The sequence below is a fragment of the Rhamphochromis sp. 'chilingali' genome (assembly GCF_963969265.1).
Source record: "Rhamphochromis sp. 'chilingali' genome assembly, chromosome: 22".
In the NCBI taxonomy this organism is placed as follows: Eukaryota; Metazoa; Chordata; class Actinopteri; order Cichliformes; family Cichlidae; genus Rhamphochromis; species Rhamphochromis sp. 'chilingali'.
In genome coordinates, this window is record NC_137950.1 from 28,338,436 (window position 1) to 28,358,321 (window position 19,886).

Consider the following 19,886-nt stretch of genomic DNA (forward strand, 5'->3'; position numbering starts at 1 on the left):
CTTATATTCTGACCCTGATACTAATAATAATAATAATCTAACACCAGAGCTGTCATTTTAAGTAGAAAGGAGAAAAAAATCAAGTGTAAGGAAACATTTTTAAGCAGAAACTAAACGGGAACAAACAAAATTACTCTGAAACACAAAGCATTATGTAACTCAAGTGTGAACACTTTAAAACCTTATTGTTACAGTTTTCTTTCAGTGCCACATCGCTTACACTTATGTTTCTGCTTTAAAACCGCTGTAGCAATTTTAGCCCCTGCCTCAGTCAAATAGACTGAGGCTATCGGTCATCGGTCAGGAATGCCCATTATCTGCCCAGAAGTGTCTGCAGCTGTGATATCGAATCAAACAAGGACGTATGTGCAAGTGACTGAACTGATACGCCCAGCTCTCACCCTCCCACACTCTGAGGCAACGCTAAAGAAGGTCTTGGCGTTTTCAGATGTGCATTTGATAAAGTTTTGTTCTTCCCCTGGTTTAAGCCAATCCAGTCCAGGCCCTTTGCAGTCCCATTACAGCCGACGTCCTGCGGATTTATGCTGGCTGAGATTCTGTTAACATGTGAAGAGAAATATTCCACTATTTCATTAGTACAGTTATGCAATAACTAATAACAATTAATCCTCTCAGAGAATAAGTGTGTGTCAGGTGATGATGGTCAGCAGACCACAGCGGCTGTGCTGCCAGAGGCCTGACTGAAATGACGTGTAGTAAAGTGCAGAGTTGTTTTTTTACTTATTGTATTTAGTTTCATATTGTCAGCTTAAAGGTGGAGCTTCTTGCTTATTTCCACCCATCTCATATTTTGATTGAGGAGGAGGAGGGAGTGGGTGGGATTTTCCATATTTAAGTAGGGCAAACGTTTTAGCTTTTAGCAAAAGTAAGAGTACTCATGCAGAACCATATACATGCATATCACTTAAATGTGGCTTCTCTAGATGGTTTTAATGACTTATATGTCCCGGCGGAGTGCGCCGATAAGTTTAGTTTACAGGACCCAGAAGCAGACACTGAAAGGCGGAGTTGCTGGCTGAACAGAAGACGATCCTTTATTTGGATGTTGGCACATGAAAAAGCATGAAGCTATGAAAACTAAGAAAACTGTGAACACTCGGAAAACTAAAGGACTAAGAAACTCAGTGAAAATACTACGACAAACTATGAACACCGAGTAAACTATGACAAAACACTATGGAGACGCAAACAGACGACCTGACAACGAAACATAGAAAACAGAGGACTTAAATACACACATGAGGTGATCAGGGGAAGTCGAGACACACGAGGAAACAGCTGACAAGGATGAACATAACGATGCACAGGAAATGTAAACTCAAACAATGACATGAAAACTGGACTTTCAAAATAAACAGAAAAACATGACAAGACAGAAACATGACACAATAAACAACAATGGGAACATTAACACACGGGAACACCACTGACACACATGAACCTAATAACAAGGCAGGGGAAGGGAACCTAAATACAATGAACAAAGAACATACTGGACTCTTACAACATAACACAGAAAACATGATGAGGCAGACCAAACAACATGGGCTTCACACATGAGACATGAAACAAATGGCAGGTGAGACCAAAGCCCACGGAAAAGGGGAAATGCAGGGATCAATAACAAAACTAAGGCTGAGCCACTCGGGGGTTTTACAGGAGCTAGATGAGCTTAACCCAAACGATAAATGACAAAACATGAAGCCTCAAGTTCTAACTAATAATACAAAACAAGAACCTAACATTTCCCCATACTAACAAAAGAAATACACAATATATCATGAACTCAAAATGCTGGGTGACAGACCCAGCCCATGACATTATATAATCCTTGATAGCTTTATCTATAATAATAAACCATCAGATATTAGTATTCTAGTAACTAGAGCTTTAAAATAATGCTTCTGAGTAAAAAAGAAAAAAGGTAAATACAACTGATATATACTAACTCACATCCATGCCCGAGTGCTTGTGAGAGTCGATTTGGGTTGTAGAGTGCAAAACAAAAAGCGAGCTTTATTTTAAAAAAACTGATTCACGAAAGGTACAAAACTAGGAAAACAAGAAGATACTGGAGAAAAAGGAAAAAACAGACAAAGCAAGGTAAAAAAAAAAAACCCGACAAGAGCAGACCAGGAAACAAGACAGATGACATGAGAAAGGAAGTGACAGGAAGTAACTCCACGAAGATAAACTCAACATGAAGATGGAGAGGTCAGAGGAACTGGAGTAAGTTGAACCACAAACGAGTAACAAAGTCACACAGGCTGTGTCAGGCAGTCTGATTCATTATGGTTGCACTTCAAATATCCTAAATAAACGTGGATGAGGAGCCTCGTGAGATTTTCTTCACTGCAAGAGATCCAAGCAGAGAAATAGATGTGACTCAAATGGGGCTTTTCTCACTTCTGTGCAGGTACATGTAACACACACACAAAGCGTCACTCGTGACACATGTTGGACACCACATTCTGCACCATGCCAACCACAGGAATCAAATGTTAAGACACGCTGCATGAGAGCTCGTGCATCAGGGCTTTTGTCAGTGTAGACAAGCTGATCTGTTTTCCTCTGAGTGTTTCTGAGCTGCCTGCTCATGTCTCACTAACTTTATCGCTGCCTGCAGTGGGTTCCCTCCCCTCCTCTCGTGCTCTGGAGTTCAGGGGGTTGACCAATTGCCAGCAGCTGTTGCTCATTTCACAATGGTCCCGCCCATACAGTGCAAGGCAGGCAGCACAACCGCTTCACAGTAGATGAGCAATAGAGAGCTAAGTTAGAGGAATATGTCTCCACTGTGAGCAGCAGAAAGGAAATACTTAGAGCAAAGGAAACAGGAGCTCAGCTGCTGGTGAGTGAAGCTTCATGTTCTTCATTTCTCAAAAGCATTCAGAGGTTTTTTGAAGAGGTTTCTGTTTCTCAGAGTCCTCTCATTAAAGGAAGGCAGATTGAGTCATGATTTGTCACAGGCTGATGCTTTTTGTTTCCTCTTTGATATTTTGCTCTAAGTCTCTGTCAGACATGTTATGAATTACTGGATGACTTTTGCGATGTTTTACTGTGTAAAACCTCCAGTTTCTGGGGTGTGGAAGTGCTCATTCGCTCTGTTATAACTGCTATCAGAGATGCTGGAGTTTATCACATTCTTTCCATTCCCCATTTAGAGACTCAGCCAGCACTCCCACATGCCTAGGAACCTCTGTCTCTCTCTCTCTCACACACACACACACACACACACACACACACACACACACACACACACACACACACACACACACACACACACACACCAGTGGACGTATTTATCAGTTTCTGGTTGAGTTGACTAAAGCACTAAAGACGTCAGTTTCCTGTAAGATAACATTTCTGGCTTCCTGTATTTTTCAGCTGAAGCTATCGTCATCCCTTCCACTCCCAGCCTCTTTATTTTTCCTTTTAAACTTTGCTCAGCATATTTTTAATGTGTGAAGCTGTAGTGTTTCCTCTGTTTCCTCTCTCGTCTGTAAGAAGACTGTAAGAGCAGAAAGTAGATAAGCAAGAGCAGGATGTAAAAGGAGATGAAGATTATGACCCTGAGCTTTGTGTTCAGGGGCATGAAGGCAAAGACTTCATTAAAAAGGGATTATTTGGCACTCTGACACTGAAAGATAAAGTTTCCCCTCCTGAGTCTTTACCCTCGTTCCAACTCTCTCTTTCTGTCTGCCTCTCGCTGTAGCTGTGTTGAGAGAAGCTCAGAGGAGAGCCCAGATCCTGTCGTGGGTAAATCCCCCGCCGTCGACACTCGTAGCTGCCCTGTAGAGTGGCACAGCGTTCACATCCTCTTGCTCCTCATGTTCCTGGGAGCTGAGTGGAGGGCAGGGCGAGGAGACGCAGCCTGCCGGCCAGAGTCACAAGCACCATGATTGGGATGGGGCTGCACAGGAGGCTGCTTTTTGCCATGCTCACGGTCTCGTGCGTCCTTATTGTCTACATTCTGGCTTTGACCCTGGAGAGGCCTCTGGTGCCTCTCTACGACTTCATACAGAGGGCGAGCGGGTGAGTTCAGACTTTTACTTTGAATCTCAGATATGATAAGATGGATATGAATCTTCTTTGACTTGTAGACATTTTTGTGCATCATCTTTACACTTTTGGGGGCACACAGGAGTACAGTTAGATCCAGCTTATCGTGTTTCACCTGCTGAAGATCAGAATAAAGAGGGGACAAAACTAAAAGTTGCAGCTCAGGCCTGAGAGGGAAAAGTTACTGAGTGTCACCTGATGACTTGAACAAGGAACTAACTGCCAGGTGTGGATTTCAGGAGGCAACACAATATTTATAACATGTGCACCTGACACTTTCTCTAAAAGAAAATGCTACAATCGGCAAGGCAACAATACCTCTGATGAAGAAAGACACCAATGAGTTTATATAAACTCCAAGATATGAATGAGTATAAATATTGGTCTGCTCAGTTATGGTTAAAAACGGAGTTATTTTGGTCAGTATGGAGATTTAAAGCATGACATCCAAACACGTTCGATGCTCTCAGAAGGGAAATGGGGGACCGATGACACGTTTGGGATGTACGTGATGGAAATTTGACACATGTGAGCAGTTAAAGTACAGAAACCGAAGGCAATGCTCGCATATTCAAGCAGGTTTATTCTCCCAAATAAAAGCTATGAAAGCAGCCTGATATTGGACTGAATCCTTAATTCGTTAAACCTGATTCTCATGTCTCGAACCATGCGGGCGCAAGAAAGGACGTGAGATAAAATCATGACAATATGTGCGTTCGTTCAGTCATGATGATGCTGAAGAATTAAAAGCAACGCAGAAAGCCGAGAAGCCTCGCCGCATTACACGTCACGATGTTCTGACTGGACTTAACCAAGGCTTTCATTTACATCACCGGCCCTGAATTCTCAAAAAATATCCAAGACATTTAAAAGCAAAAAACATTAACAAAGAGTTGGGCTCAGTTTCAGATCCCCTCGTACTTTATTCCAGGGTAAAGGTGCAGCACATTTTAAGAACCACACTTTCCCCCTGCATCTGTAAACCATTCAGAGAACACGGCCATAAAGTGATGCACATGATGACCATGATGACCAGTGATAAAATCTTAAGTACACCAACTGTTATGAGGACGCATCAGAAATGCTTGCAGGGCAGTTAAATATGTAACACATTTAATGCTGCTGAGTACGAGTAGCAGAAAGGAACCAACCTTTGGACTTCATCAGGGTCTTTGAGCTTCTTCTGGGCGTGGCCCTTATCAAACTGTTGTCACAAAACTACTGTTAACAACAGGAGAAACACTCACAGCAAAAAGGCCATAAAAAAGTGCAAGAAGACATTTATAATACTCATATAATCTCAAAGTAATAGATAACTCTAAAAACAAATTTTTATTGCTGTTTATTAGTTTTACAAATTCTTCGTCACTCTTAAACAAGGGTCAGTGGATGCCAGGATGTTTGTCACTGGATATCCTGGGTATGTGGAAGCCCTGAAAAACTTGTCTTTTTAATATTTGCATTAAGAAGAATAAAAATAGAAATCTAGAGACTGAGACATGTCTGTATTGTTAGAGAAAAAGCTTCTCATTCAAGGTCCAAGAAGGGTATTAAGAAGTTAAACATTAAGCAGCAAGCACAGACATATCCCAGGTTTACTCCCATGTCCCAGTGTTTTGATACACTGGTGTTACTACCGGCACGAGGAGCATTACAACAGTGATTCCCACTAGGGGTGGGTTTTTATAATCGATCCATCGATTAAAATCGATTCTGGCTTGGATAACGTAAAATCGATTCATTAAAATCCTGAATCGATTTTTTAATATAAATTTATTTTGTCCGAAATGCCAGAATCTCTGGTGACATCTCACAAAATTTCAAGAACCACCAAACAGTAAATGAGAGCAGGTACAGGGATTCTTCACATAGACTTAAACACAGGGCGTGACCCGCGGATCAGAATCAGTTAGATGTCGCCTTTCTCACAGTCGGGGCTGAAAGCCGACAGCTCGCTGATCCGGGTCCGCGCTTTGTGTTCACGCCCTTTATGCGCTGATTCTAAGTTTGATCTCTCTCCAAACAATATTGACCGAACCAGCAGCAAAAGAAGATCCAAACGCTTCACATAAACATCGTCATGAATTCACTCTTTTACTGTTTTGCTTCCATTGCGATGCGCAGCTCTCTCTCTCTCTCCCTCTCTCCCTCTCCCTCTCTCTTTCTCTCTCTCTCTCGAACAGTTTTGCTTTCTTCATTATTCGCTTGCTTGTTACGCACAAGTCTACTGTTGTTTACAGGCTGTCAGCCGCTGTTTTTTCCCCTTTTACATTCTTCCGAAAAGAAAACCTCATTTCTGCTGTTCAATACTGAACAAATTTAAACTTTTTAAAATTATTCAAAATGCAAAATGCTTAGCCGTGTCTCTAATAAAACCGCTGTAACGTCAGAGGTAATGTTCATTAATTAATGGTTTTCTTTCGTTTTTGATGTACTGCAGAATATTTTTTTATAAAATCCCAGGCCAGGAAAATCACCTTCATGTTTTTCTGTGTTTTATCTTCAGCTACTTTGACACAAAGGCATCTGCTGTGATGCTCACAGCTTGGATAAAGTCTTGCGTGTGTCAGCTTCCTTTTTATAGATACAAAAATATGTAAATGTACTGATCTGAATTATATTTCTGACTGTCAAAATTTCCCAGATTTAAATTGAATCGAATCGAATTAAATCGAATCGTGGATCGAATCGATTCGGGACCTTGTGAATCGGAATTGAATCGATTCTAGAAATCAGTGACGATACCCAGCCCTAATTCCCACAACATCTGCCCCATTCAAATATCGTATGATCTTTTTTCTTTAAATGCAAGTCTTTAGAGTTACAGATGTTGTTGCTGCTAATGATGTTTTAAAGTTCTTTATCTTTAAAAATATTTTGTGTGCATGACGACGTTCTTTTCCCCGTCAAAACTGGATGTGTGGAAATAAAAACTGATGCTTTCCAATCTGAACTAAATTTATGGATTTTTTTATCTTTTTGAAGAAGCATAAAGCTTCAGTTTCATTTCAGCTATTTAATCCTTTTGTTAGAAACAGGAAACTCTGGTGATGACGCGAGTGAGTTATTAAACAGGATTGCCTTATCCACTCTCAGCTCCCCCGGACATGCACACGATTGGACAAAAGGGGACTTTAACACCTGAAAATAAACTAAACATGACCAGTTAATTCACCTTTATGTGAAAATCAGGTATTTATCCATATTGTGCACTGAAAATATGGTGCTACATACCTCTTGAATCAGTCGTCTGGATCGTATTTTCCAGCTAAACAATATTTTTAAGCCTCAGCTGCTCTTGCATTTTCCATCCTGAAATTGACACTGCCTAAGAATTTGGTACAGTGACCTCCTTGTAAAAGGGGAAAAACTGAAGAAAAGGCAGCTTTCCCTCCCTGAACACTGTCAGGTTCAGACAACAGTCCACATGCAGAGCTGTATCAGACGAGGCAGTGAAACTGGTGTGAAGGGTTAAACTCTGAGATCATAAGTGGTACGAGGGGTTTTCTGTAACCGGCACTTATCCCCCTCCCTTCCACTTGTATCATTGTGGTTTCAACAAAGGAGCCACACAGCACTCCGGCCACACTAATGAAAAAAATCCCCTGGAGTTATTTCACTGGAGGTGGTCTCTCTCACACACGTATGTGAAATGTAAGCTTTGTAGCGACGGGCAGCGGTCCAGGTTTAAAAAGCCGACGGGTCCACATTAAATGCATTAAATCGAGGGGGTGGAGAAAAGATGGCTACTTTCTAAGGGGGCTGTTTGAGACACTCGGGAGTGAGTGTGGGCTTTTTGAGCTCAGAGGGCTCTGATTTAAAAAAAAAAATCTGAACGCCTTTTGTAAGAATCATAATGTGAATGTCCTCTTCACTCGCCTGCAGCTGCTTTAGTCTGGAACTGGAGGTTAAGATCATGAATTTAGACGCTGAAGCAAAAGATATTTTACAGCCATTGGTGTTAAAGCCTCATGTAGAAACGTGAAATGGTCAAAGAGCAGAAAACTGAAATCCCCATAAGATGCACAAAGGGGCCCTGTGCACAGAGACGTAAAAGGCCCCAATTCCCACCTTTGAGACTCCCTGTGATGAGTGACGACTGCTTTACAGTCTTTTTTTTTTTTTTTTTTTTTTGTCTATTTTGAAGTCAAAAGATGACTGCTCCTTCCAAATGCAGTCGTTTATATTTGGCAGTGTGGCTCGGTGACACCGGCACGGAACAGGAAAGCATAAAAGATCAAATTAAATATGTACTGAGTCCAAACAATACCCCAGCAGCTGTGGTGTCTGTGCACGCTGTGTAAACACAATTGATTAGAACGATGAGTTAAGCCAACCTATCCGGGTGGAACTCTCCCAGTCTTTTATTAACTTTATTCTGTTGGAGGAGTTTGCAGTTTGTCCTCTGACTGAAATGTGGCAGTTAGTGAGGCGCAGGGGTGGAGGAGGTGGTTGCCAAGCAGCTTGCAAGCTCAGCTGGGAAAATTGGACTAAAATGGAGTAACCGGATCGCCCTGTACGAGATTCACCAACTGAGTATGTCAGGATCTGAGCTTTGACTCTGAAACACTTTATAAAGACGTCCAGAGGCTTCCCGATAGTTCAAATAATCAGCTAATGCTTGATGCTCGGAGAAAACAAAGTATTGATATATGAGAGGATGTTTTCTTTAACAGAAACGTGTAAAACACAGAGCAACCACCAGGCTCATGAAATAATTATACCACAGTTATCGCAATGTCACACTGTAGCACACAGGATTTTACGGTGATCAATGAGACTTTTACATCTCATGACTTTGGTTTGTTGTTTCTCCTTATGTTACCAGTTACTTGCCAAAAATAATATTGATCAAGAGTACAACAGAGTAAAAATATCATTTTTTATTATTGAAATCTCTGTTGGCTCTTTCCACCTGCCTAAGTGTGATCTCTTTCTGCCTTCCTCTGCTTTACAACAGCACACACTTTGGATTAGTTCTCTTTTGAAACATGACACGTAAAAGAAACATTTGAGTGTGGGAAACCTTCACCAACCGAGTGAGGAAAGCACAAATGCTCTGAAAAGACATGAACAACAAAAGCTGGGACTTTGTCCTCATGTAGGCGTCAACTTTTTATTGTGTGGATTATTTTAGTTGTTTTTGTTGATGTGGGCGTTTTTGCTTTGATTTCACTTCCAGGATTATCTTAAATATGAAAAAAAAATCCTTCCAAGCACTCGAACATGCGACTTCCCGTTTTGTGCCTTAAATGGAAAAAAACATGCTCATGCACGAACTATTTCCCTTTATCTATGCTCATGACATTTTCAAAGAAAACTGTTTAAAATGCACACATAGAAGCAGCTCGTATCATAAGATGACCCTCAAACCCTTTAATTTCATAGCTCATGTATTTGAATTTTTGATTTTCATATTTTACTCTGGGCTGCGCTCTCTTAAGCCACAATAGGCACATTAGTTGGAAGTTGAAAATAATGTGGAGCTGTCCTTTGACTCTTGCTTGGTATGTGTTACATATGTGTCGGTAACTCTTCTGTCTCCCGCAGCATCTCATCCGAGGAGCCTCTCAACGGGCCGATCAACAATGCCCACTTGACCTTCCTGCCCCCAGTGCCCAGCTCGCATCCAGACAGGGATGTAGGGAATTTGTTCCTAAAGCATCACAAAGTGCAAAAGCAAGACCTGGATAAGGAGACATCCAAGTCCAGATCTGATGATGCCAATAATAAAACCAGGATCGATACCAAACGGCCTACAGTGAAGCCTGCTCGGCCAGCCAAACCTACGGACCCTCCCTTCATAGGAGACTCGTACATGAGCGAAGACGTCCCTCCGCAGACGGTGAGTTCTCCTTAACTGTGCTTAGTCTGCTGGCTTTGATTTCATCTGCTGCTGAAAATGAAACCCCCTGAGAGCAAAACGTTTATCTGATTTCAGCAGCTGTCAAAGAAATGTTTGCTGTTTTTAATCCAGGAATCTGAAATCTAATCTGTCTATATTTTACAGGCTGTTTTCCCTGTGACATGTGACATATATGTCTGTGCAGTTTGTCCTCTGACTGTAATGTGACAAATCGAGACGACTGTGTGGATGTCTCGATTTGTACAACTTCCTCTACATTTGCTTCTTGTTGTGCTTCTTCTCTCCTTACTGTGCTGTTGTACAGGATGTAATGTTTGCGTGGGTCCTGCATGTAGCCCTGCAAAAAATCAAATCAATCAAAGACCTCAGAAAGACAGGAAGTGAAACCGCATGCACTGATACACAAAAATATTTTCTCATGTTCAGTTGACATGGACAGTATGCAATTTGGCCACAAATAGAAGCGCGTACTCTACCAAATGAGTGTCATGTTGTTTCCAGTGAATGGTAAATGTGCTGGTACTTCCTACTCAGTTTAACACTCAAAGCACTTTCACCCACTTCTACAGCACTTTTATCTGTGGATGTGCAAGGTGAAGCTCAAGACTCACGATCTGGCTCAAGGATATTTTGTCACGTAGACAGTTCGAGCTGGGGATCGATCCAAAAACAACACGAACCATGATTTCCTTTGGGATTAATAAAGTATTCTGATACTGTGGCTCATTCATGTTTTAAATAAACAGCAATTAAGCTCCTTGGCAACAGACAATATATCAGACCTTCATATTCACAAATCCACACAAATAATAAAGGTAAACATCATTGTTATGGTGACTGACTGAAGTGGTGAGAAAAAAGCCAGCGGGTAATAAGTTGTAATTTGAACCCAGTAAACCAGCGGTGCCCATCACATGACTTGGTTTATCATCCCTGCAGCACTGTCACACATCTGCTTTTATTCGGGGCTGAGATGTCATAGGGCGGCTGCCATGGTTACTGGGTGGATCTGTTTTTTCCAGTAAATGTTTAGTAGAAATATGTTTCATGTGTTTTTGTTTGTTTTGTTTTTTCTTTGTTTGTTTGTTTTTATGGAGCCTGACTTCCACATTTCGTCACTATGAGCACAAACTCATGGTGTCATGAGGATGGAGGAGTGTAAAACAGATTAATTATCAACTCTGACTGTTATGGATGACATTGCATATTTTTGTAAGACTTTAATGGTGAGGCCATATCATAAATCGCCTCTGTCAGTGCGCCCCAGGGCAGCTGTGGCTACAATGTAGCTGCCATCACCAGTGTGTGGATGACTGAATGTGTAAAGCACTTTGGGGTCCTTGGGGACTAAGTAAAGCGCTATACAAATACAGGCCATATACCATAAATGATGATCTGTGCAGACATTGTAGTTAATGATAAATTTAACAAAGACGGAACAAGAAAGATTAAAACCATGGTGTACTACCCCAGAGGAAAAATGAAACAAAGGAGCCACTTATACCAGAAGCAAGAATACAAAACAAAGCTGCTGTTATTGTTGAGAATCTAAATACTGAACAGCAAGTTTCAGGCCATAAATAACATGACTAACATAAACGGACTGCAGAGACAGCCAAGGAGAGAAGACGCGATCAAGATAAACTAGTTGATGCATTTCTTTATTTTTATGCCACTGCATTCATTTTAGAGGTAAAGGTTGGATATTATTGGCTTTAAATTAAAAATGTTACAGCACAGGAGGTGTGCCTGACATAAAGAGCTCTGGTGGTAGCACTACCATGCTACTAGTGGTAGTGCTACTGATGCACTAGGATGTGACTGTGGTTCAGGGGGTTGGGAAGCTCATCTGTAACTGGAAGGTTGCCGGTTCGATCCCCCAGCGCTCTCTCTGTCCTGGGCAAGACACTTCACCTACCGCCTACTGATGGGGCCGATGGCAGCCTCGCTTCTGTCAGTCTGCCCCAGGGCAGCTGTGGCTACAACTGTAGCTGCCTCCACCAGTGTGTGAATGTGAGAGTGAATGAATAGTGGCATTGTAAAGCGCTTTGGGTGCCTAGAAAAGCGCTATATAAATCCAATCTATTATTATTATTATTATTATTATTATCCTTTGACTACGATGACCTGGATGACTGAGAACCTTCACAGACTTATTATTATTATTATTAGTTATTAGCATGTAGCTGTTGTTTCTGGTACAGTTTACTGCCATGTTCCAGAGAACTTAGATCATCACTGCCTTTCTTAAATTGCGAAACTTATTCAGTCATGTTTTCTTATTAACAGAGCATTTTGGTGTTGAATGTTTTATTTTTTTTCTTTGGTTTTTATCGGTTGAAATTAATGCTTTCGATCCGACTCGGGTTGCTTCATTTTTCCTTTGAGGCTACTGTTATTGTGATATAGATATCTGTAGCTGTATAGACGACCCTACGCTGTCATTTTGGTCTCTAAAATAGCGTCTGTTGCTTGAGGGTTACCCAGCAGCCAAGCTGATATATGTAGTGAGTCAAGTTTATTAAGATGCCTGAATAGATAAGAAAGCAGGCGTCTGTTGCTCAGGCGATACACCTTTATCATCCACTAAAAGCGCAGATCGGTTAGATCAGCAAGTTACTGAACAAAGAGTGAAAAGCTTGTGCGCACGAGCATGTGTGTTGAAGTATTTAAAGTATATAAATAAAGAGCGATGTGACTGTGCATGATTGGCTGCAGCGTGCAGTATGAGGCACTTTTAAAGCTCTTAGTTTCCCGGACTATCATCTGCTCACTTTCAGTGGGTAGATTTTCTTTGAGCACCCTTCTCTGATAACATCTGCATGTATTTTCTTATCTGTTATTTCCACTCTTGTATTTCACTCAAACAGAATATTTCTCCTCCACTAACATCTACTTCCTTGTCTACATGTGTATATACTTGTAAGGTTTTTGTTTTTTTTTTTCATCAGCAATGTCTGCCTCTGTGTGTTACTTCATGCCTCATGCTGGATGAAACCTCCAGCATCTGTCCTGTCGTTAGCCCTGTTCTCTCTCCGCTCTGCAATTACCAGGCAATTGCGCCCAGTGAGACTCTTATTAGGAGGTCAATATTGAGGGTGAACTTCCTGCCGAGTGAAAGTAATGATGTTGGCTTCGTAATGATTGTGAGGGACGTGCAGTAACTGCATTTAGGTCTGGAGGTAGGAGCGTCTGCATGAGGTCTGATAACAGTTATGTTGGTGTCTGCTCCACACAGGGCTGTCCAGACAGCATCCGAAGTCGGGTGGGGAAAACTGAATTTGGAGAGCGATTTCTGGAAAGTATTCCAGTTTTGCAGTGGGCCAAACACGTGACACCCGAACAGCACCGGCGTCTGAGCCATTATCCTGGAGCACATGGCTGGGGAGGGATCGATTACGACAGTGAGATTTTGATTTTATCTAAAAAATTTCCTTTCATTTCATTGATTGCTCCTTTTGAACTCTCCAGTTTCTTGTGAAACTTATTTTATTTTAGTTTTAGTTTAACGTTCATGATGGAATGCAGCCATCACAACTCTGCAATTTTTCTCTACCCAACCAAATCAGTCTTTTTTTTAATTTTTTTTATCCTCACCTCTGTGTTCAGATTTTTATTCTTAGGCTTTATTAAAGCAGCTTTGCATGAGTCCATGATTCAAAATAATCTTGTTTATCTTATGCTGGGCCTTGGTGCACCCACACACCACCCACCCAGTTCCATATAAACACATCCACACTGTGACATCAAAGAATTTTAATAAAACTGTCAGGATCCGACTGCTTAGATCAAACCTGAGCTTTTGCCTCATACTTAGACTGACATCATCATTTGTAGCTTTGTAACATCCACCGTTCTAACGGCTCATAATGGGAAAACAAGGAAAATCGGTCAAAATTCAACTAATTGTATTATTATTTTTTAATATAAAGCTGGATTTGCCCCAGTTCAAGATGAGGTGCGTATGTGTCCTGGCTTTTTTGTTTGTTTGTTTGTTTGTTTTATTTAAACATACATTGACATGGTCCTGAAAATAAAAGTATTTACATTTTATTTTGAAAAAGGAGTGTCTTAGAGTTATTTATTATATAAAACAGACAAAAAACCCACAAAACTGAAAATGTAAATACAGTAATACACCATAAATTTACAGTAAATGTACATCAATACATTAAACAATTGTTCAGGCTGAATAATCCACAATAACTCTCTGGCAGGAAAATATCCTCCTCCAACTCTGTCTTATAAGAGCCAGATGTAGGACTACAAGTACTTCTGGATAATTTCATTGAGGACATGCTGGTCTCATCACAGCACAGACATTTATCATAGAGATAAAAGCAGCTTCCTGTCTGTGTGCCCACATGGAGCCTCTGGGATTTTTTTTTTCCTGTTCTTTCAGGACAATCCATCCATCCGCGTCCACTTATCCTTTTCAGGGTCGCGGGGGGCGCTGGAGCCTATCCCAGCTGTCATAGGGCGAGAGGCAGGGTACACCCTGGACAGGTCACCAGTCTGTCGCAGGGCTAACACACCGGGACAGACAACCATTCGTGCTCACATTCATACCTAGTAGCAATTTGGATTAATCAATTAACCTATCCCCACAAACTGTGGGAGGAAGCCGGAGTACCCGGAGGGAACCCACGCAAACACGGGGAGAACATGCAAACTCCACACAGAAAGACCCCGGCCTGATGTTGGAATTGAACTCAGGACCTTCTTGCTGTGCGGCAACAGTGCTAACCACCGTGTCACCATGACGCCTATATTAAACAAATCTTAGATTTAATCAGTTCTTTTGTGCCAACAGCACTGGTGGAAACACTCTCTGTCCTCAACTCACCTGCTAACTGGCAGATGTTGGACAACTGGAAGGCTCCTGGCAATAAGTCGGCGTGCAGTCGCTGTGCAGTGGTGGGGAATGGAGGGATACTGAAGAACTCCCAGAAAGGGAAGGAGATCGACAGCCATCACTATGTCTTCAGGTCGGTCCTGACGCCTTCCTTCCTGCTTCCTTTCATTAATAATGAAAATATAAGAAAAATAATGCTGATTCTATTTATTATGTGTCTCTGGATTGTTGTGGTCTTCAGGACCAATGGGGCAATCATTAAGGGCTTTGAGGAGGACGTAGGGTCTCGGACCACCCACTACACGTTCTCCACAAACACGCTGATGAATTCCATGTTGAGCTACGCAGGTGTCGGGTACAGACGACCCCCCGTGTCTAAGGTGAGGACGGAAATAAACATCTGTCTTTATTAAGTGACGACGTTAAAACGGTCTTGTCATGCTCGGCTGCTCCCTCCTCTCAAACAGGAAACGCGGTACATTTTCCTGCCGGATCACGACCGAGATTACCTGCTGATGAAAGCGGCGGCGACGCACACCCTGGTGGACAGGGGGCGTGAGAAGGGCAAAAAGTAAGCGACACTTTACAGACTGCAGCTTCAGTCCTGTTTTCTTCTGCGTTACCCGTTTTTAATTTGATTATTATCAGCATCAAGGCCCAAGGAGTGGAAGCGTCCTCAGGGTTGGTCCACTACCACTAGCAGGAGTTCTCCACACTTTATGAGGTTTTATCAAAGATTTTCTTAGGACACAAGCTGCTTTTTCACTCATTTTCAGTCCAATTGTTGTACCTGACCTTGTTCAGAGGAACAGTCATCTCACCAGAGAGCAGAGCAAAAGGCAGAAAACATCCAAAGAAGAGCTTTGAATGTCCGTCAAGAAGCCTGGAGAAGTATTTCTAAAGACTACTGAAAGAAAGAAAGCTGAATCGCAGAGCTCAGACTGTGTTGAAGAATAAGTGTGGTCATAACAAATATTGACTTTCAAGCTCATTTAAATTGTACAAACTTGTTTTTTGCCTGTATGTCTGCAACTCAAGACTTGCACAGCCAGCTATGTTTGTGCAGAGGTGCAAAAACGGAGTCTTACTTTTTGGAAATATGATTGCTGAGATGAAGCAGATGATATTTCCTGCAGACAATCCAGCAGATTAAACCTGACTAGTCTGTATTTGTTTATAATGTCACAAGATCAAATATGTCAGAAGCGTCACTGCTCATCAGTGATCTTTGAATGTTAATACTCGTGCTCTCCAGCAGTTGTGGTGTTTTTATAGTAATGCCGTATTTCCTTCAGTCCAGTGAAGTACTTTGGTGAGGACGTGTCAGCAGAGAAGTTGAAGATGTACCATCCTGATTTCATCCGTTACCTCAGAAACAGGTGAGCAAATTCTCACTCGTGAAAGCAGAGCTCGTGTTTCAAAAGCTGTAAGTGGGATTAAAGGAGAAGCAGCGACTGAAACCAGAGAGAGCTGCTGAGGGAAGATCCCCACGCAGCCACACTGGGCCACAGAGGTCACCGTGTGTGTGTGTGTGTGTGTGTGTGTGTGTGTGTGTGTGTGTGTGTGTGTGTGTGTGTGAGAAACTTCAAGCTTCAGTTCCTGAAAGGCTCACAGCGCAGGTTATTCATGTTTTGTGATCTTTTTGTTTCAGATTCCTCAGATCCAGCACTCTGAAAACCAGATTCAAAGACATCTACCGTCCATCAACCGGTGCCACGATGCTGCTGGCGGCGCTGCACACCTGCGATAAGGTACATTTCCAGCAGTCTGTTGTTTACTTATCAGGAGACAAGGCCGTACTTGCCCGATAGCGTGAGAATGTTTTGACTTTGAGCAGCTGAGCTGCAGAAGCATGTGCTGCATTTCTGTTAAATTGCTGTGTGTCAAAAAGCCTCCACAGAGTTATGCTTTTGATCTTTACTGTGGTGGCAGCGAGCCTTATACATCGTGTCCAGATTCCGTATCCGGTTAATTGCACATGTTAAACCTGTTTTCCAGCCTGAGAAAATGAAAATGAGCCAAGTGGGTCAAATTGAACTAAAACTGGCATTTTGCAGTTTACGTGTCACCAGATTCCTAATCTGTCTGTCTTTTGATTATAGGTAAGTGCGTACGGCTTCATGACCCCAGACTACAAGAAATACTCAGACCACTATTACGACAAAAACTATCACCCTGTTGGCTTCTTCGCCAACCACGACCTGCGTATGGAGATGAATCTGTGGCAGCAGCTGCACAAGGCCGGCCTCGTACGGCTCTACATGCGCAACTAAACGAGGATGATGAGAAATTTCATCACTCCATCTGCACGCGGCTCACCAGCATAGTCACAGGGAGACGGGATGTGCAGAAACGTGGGACTGTGCCCGTCTCAAAATGACACTTCACAACTTTCTGAAATAAACGCAAAACCAGCAGATGATTTATTTTCATGAAGGAAATGATGATAAATTTGATTTCTAAAAGACAGCTGCTGTTATTGTTCAGCAGAGAGGTCACAGTTATGGGTCTATTATTTGTTTTGCCTCTTTTTAAAGGAATCTTTCTGTGCTGGGAAGCATTATTCTGGTGACTGGTAGGAAAATGGAGCTTATGTTAATTTAAAAGAAAGAAACGATTTTTGGATTAAGGGGCCTGCTGGTCCGGACCACACAATCCTGTGACGGTAAATCCAAACGGTGTAAGCTGTGAGTCACAATCTCTAAGATACTGTCAGACTGTTAAGATGCTTTCAACAACCTCAAAGGGGAGCTCTTCTCCTCCTGCTCCTCCTCATCTTCTGTCATACACGGGCTCTTCCAGTGTTTCACTTACCTGCTGGTTAAACCATCTGTTTATGAGGGGCAACCAATAAGAAGAAAGGTGGCTCGAAGGAAGCTAACGTGGTTCATTTCAAACAGAGAATAAACTGAGGGGCTGCACCAGTGTAAGATTTACTTTGAACTGTGCTACTCTGGTAGAATTCAAAACCATGACTGTAAATCTGGGAATCTGCAGAATTTATCAGCTTTAGTTGGAGTTGAAACACTCCAGATATGCTATTTTTTTTAAAGTGTTATTTCCTCTCTTTGAATAGATGGGCACAGATTCTTGTCTAGTTAAAGAGGGAACTGATTTGCTATTGTAAAAGTTTGATTGTTTTAAAATTATTTCATTATCTCTGCAGACAATCTGTGGTGATTTATGGTAATATTTGGCTTTCCTGTGAACCTTTCTGCTGCTGCTACAAGCTGAACTGGAAATTGTCCCTTCTGTCTTGTTATGTATTTATTTTTAAACCAGCAAACCAGCAAACAGTTGTTTACTCTGAGAACTTTAGATCGTATCATACGATCGGTCTCTGGAAAAGCTCAAGTCATTATTGTTTGACACAGCGAGACCACTCTCGAGTTGGCAACGTGCTTAAAATATCCCATCCCCGCGGCCAGAGCACTGCTGGCAGTGACCACGGGCCATTTTTATGAGTTTTCTTTTTTCTGTGAGTTTACTGTGGAATGAAAAGGGAAATAATTCACTGACTGTGACTTTAAAGCTCACAAACAAATTAAGTATTTAGTTTAAGGGACGTAATTTATTCTCATTTTAAACATATTTTAATTTCTTTTTTTAACACTTAACTACACTTTGTGGCCTCTACTGGACTTTCAGTGCCTTCAATGTGAAACAGCAGTTTGGGTTAATTACTGTAAGAACTGAACTTTATTGCCAGACTCCTTCAGCTCTGACTCATCAGCTTCCATCTCTGAAGTGACCGTGGGGGGTCTGCCCTCGACTACATGGATGTACTGTCTTCAAGCTTAAAGGGGATTTTATTGTATTTTATTAACAATACTACAAGTTTTGAAGTGGAAGGAAGGTAACCAAACCAAAAACGGTCACATCAGGGAACGTGTGTATTTAAAAATTAGCCTTCTGTGTTATTAAATCAGTGCAGAAAAAGCAATGCAATATTTCCAGCATTTCTGCAAACTGTAGAGGGGAAGGAGACTTCTGGTTTATATACGGTGCAATGATTGATTGTGATTTTTTTTAAAAAATTAAATCCATATCTCAGTGAGTTTGAGTCTTTCTGTCATAACCTGAGAGTTTGGTCACACTTTATTTTACAGCTTTGATTAATTTTTTTCTACCAAAGATCAAGAGGAAGGTTCTAGAAATTATCATTTACTGTTACTAATTATAAAATGGAGAATTTATTTATTGGTCTGTTTTCTTAACTGCATTTTCTAATCCTGGGTCATGAGGAATTCTGGAGCTTATCCTGGACTGGTCACCAGTCTATCACAAGCCTCACACAGAGAGACTATTCACACTCACGGCCAGTTTACCCAGCAAGCATGTCTCTGGACTGTGGGAAGAAGTCATGCAAGCACAAGGAGAACATGCAAACTCCCCAGACAGCAGGCAGATTCAAACCCAGGAGCTGTTTGCTGTGAGGCAACACTGCTAACCACTGTTCCACTGTGACCCAGACAGTATTTGAGAGCTTTTCAGACATTAATCAGTCTTCAGCTGCCACGCACCCTTGTATAAAGTCAGTATCATGTCTGATTGCACAGAATAGCCTATGACTTAATAACATGCAGTCCAATTTTATTTCTATAGCACCAAATGATGACAACAACAGTCACCTCGAGGTGCTTTATTTTAAGGTAAGGACACTACAATAAAACTAGAAAGTACAACAATGAAATGACCCCCTGTGAGCAAACACCTGGTGACAGTGGGAAGGAAAAACTCCTTTTAACAGGAAGAAACCTTCATCAGGAGTCTTGCACCACCTTTTCCATGTTGTTCTGTTTTCTCCACTAAATTTTGTACGCTGTAACATTTATCTTAAAGCTTTAGTTACTTCTATCCTAAAATCTCCAAAATTCTAAGTACCAAAATATATTAGCTCTATAAACATTCAAAATGAAATATTAATTAATGCATAATATCATGATTCTGCATAATGAGCACGGTTTCTATAAATCTTTTGGAATATAAAATTAGAATTATGCTGATTTTGGCTGCATGAAAGCCAGAAATTTGTGCCCCAACAGGCACTGAATGATTGTTTCCAACTTTTTGAAACAAGTCTTT

General features: G+C 41.5%; 1 protein-coding gene across 1 annotated transcript; it reads left to right on the top strand.

Moving 5' to 3' along the window:
• The first annotated feature begins 2,734 nt into the window (after window positions 1-2,734).
• Window positions 2,735-18,997, top strand: st6galnac (ST6 (alpha-N-acetyl-neuraminyl-2,3-beta-galactosyl-1,3)-N-acetylgalactosaminide alpha-2,6-sialyltransferase). Its single transcript, XM_080872588.1, has 10 exons — window positions 2,735-2,869; window positions 3,734-4,053; window positions 9,631-9,925; window positions 13,185-13,350; window positions 14,760-14,934; window positions 15,043-15,181; window positions 15,269-15,372; window positions 16,097-16,180; window positions 16,453-16,552; window positions 16,904-18,997. The coding sequence occupies exons 2-10, from the start codon at window positions 3,917-3,919 to the stop codon at window positions 17,072-17,074; spliced, it is 1,371 nt and encodes a 456-aa protein (XP_080728714.1). The 5' UTR covers window positions 2,735-2,869; window positions 3,734-3,916; the 3' UTR covers window positions 17,075-18,997.
• The last annotated feature ends 889 nt before the right edge of the window (window positions 18,998-19,886 follow it).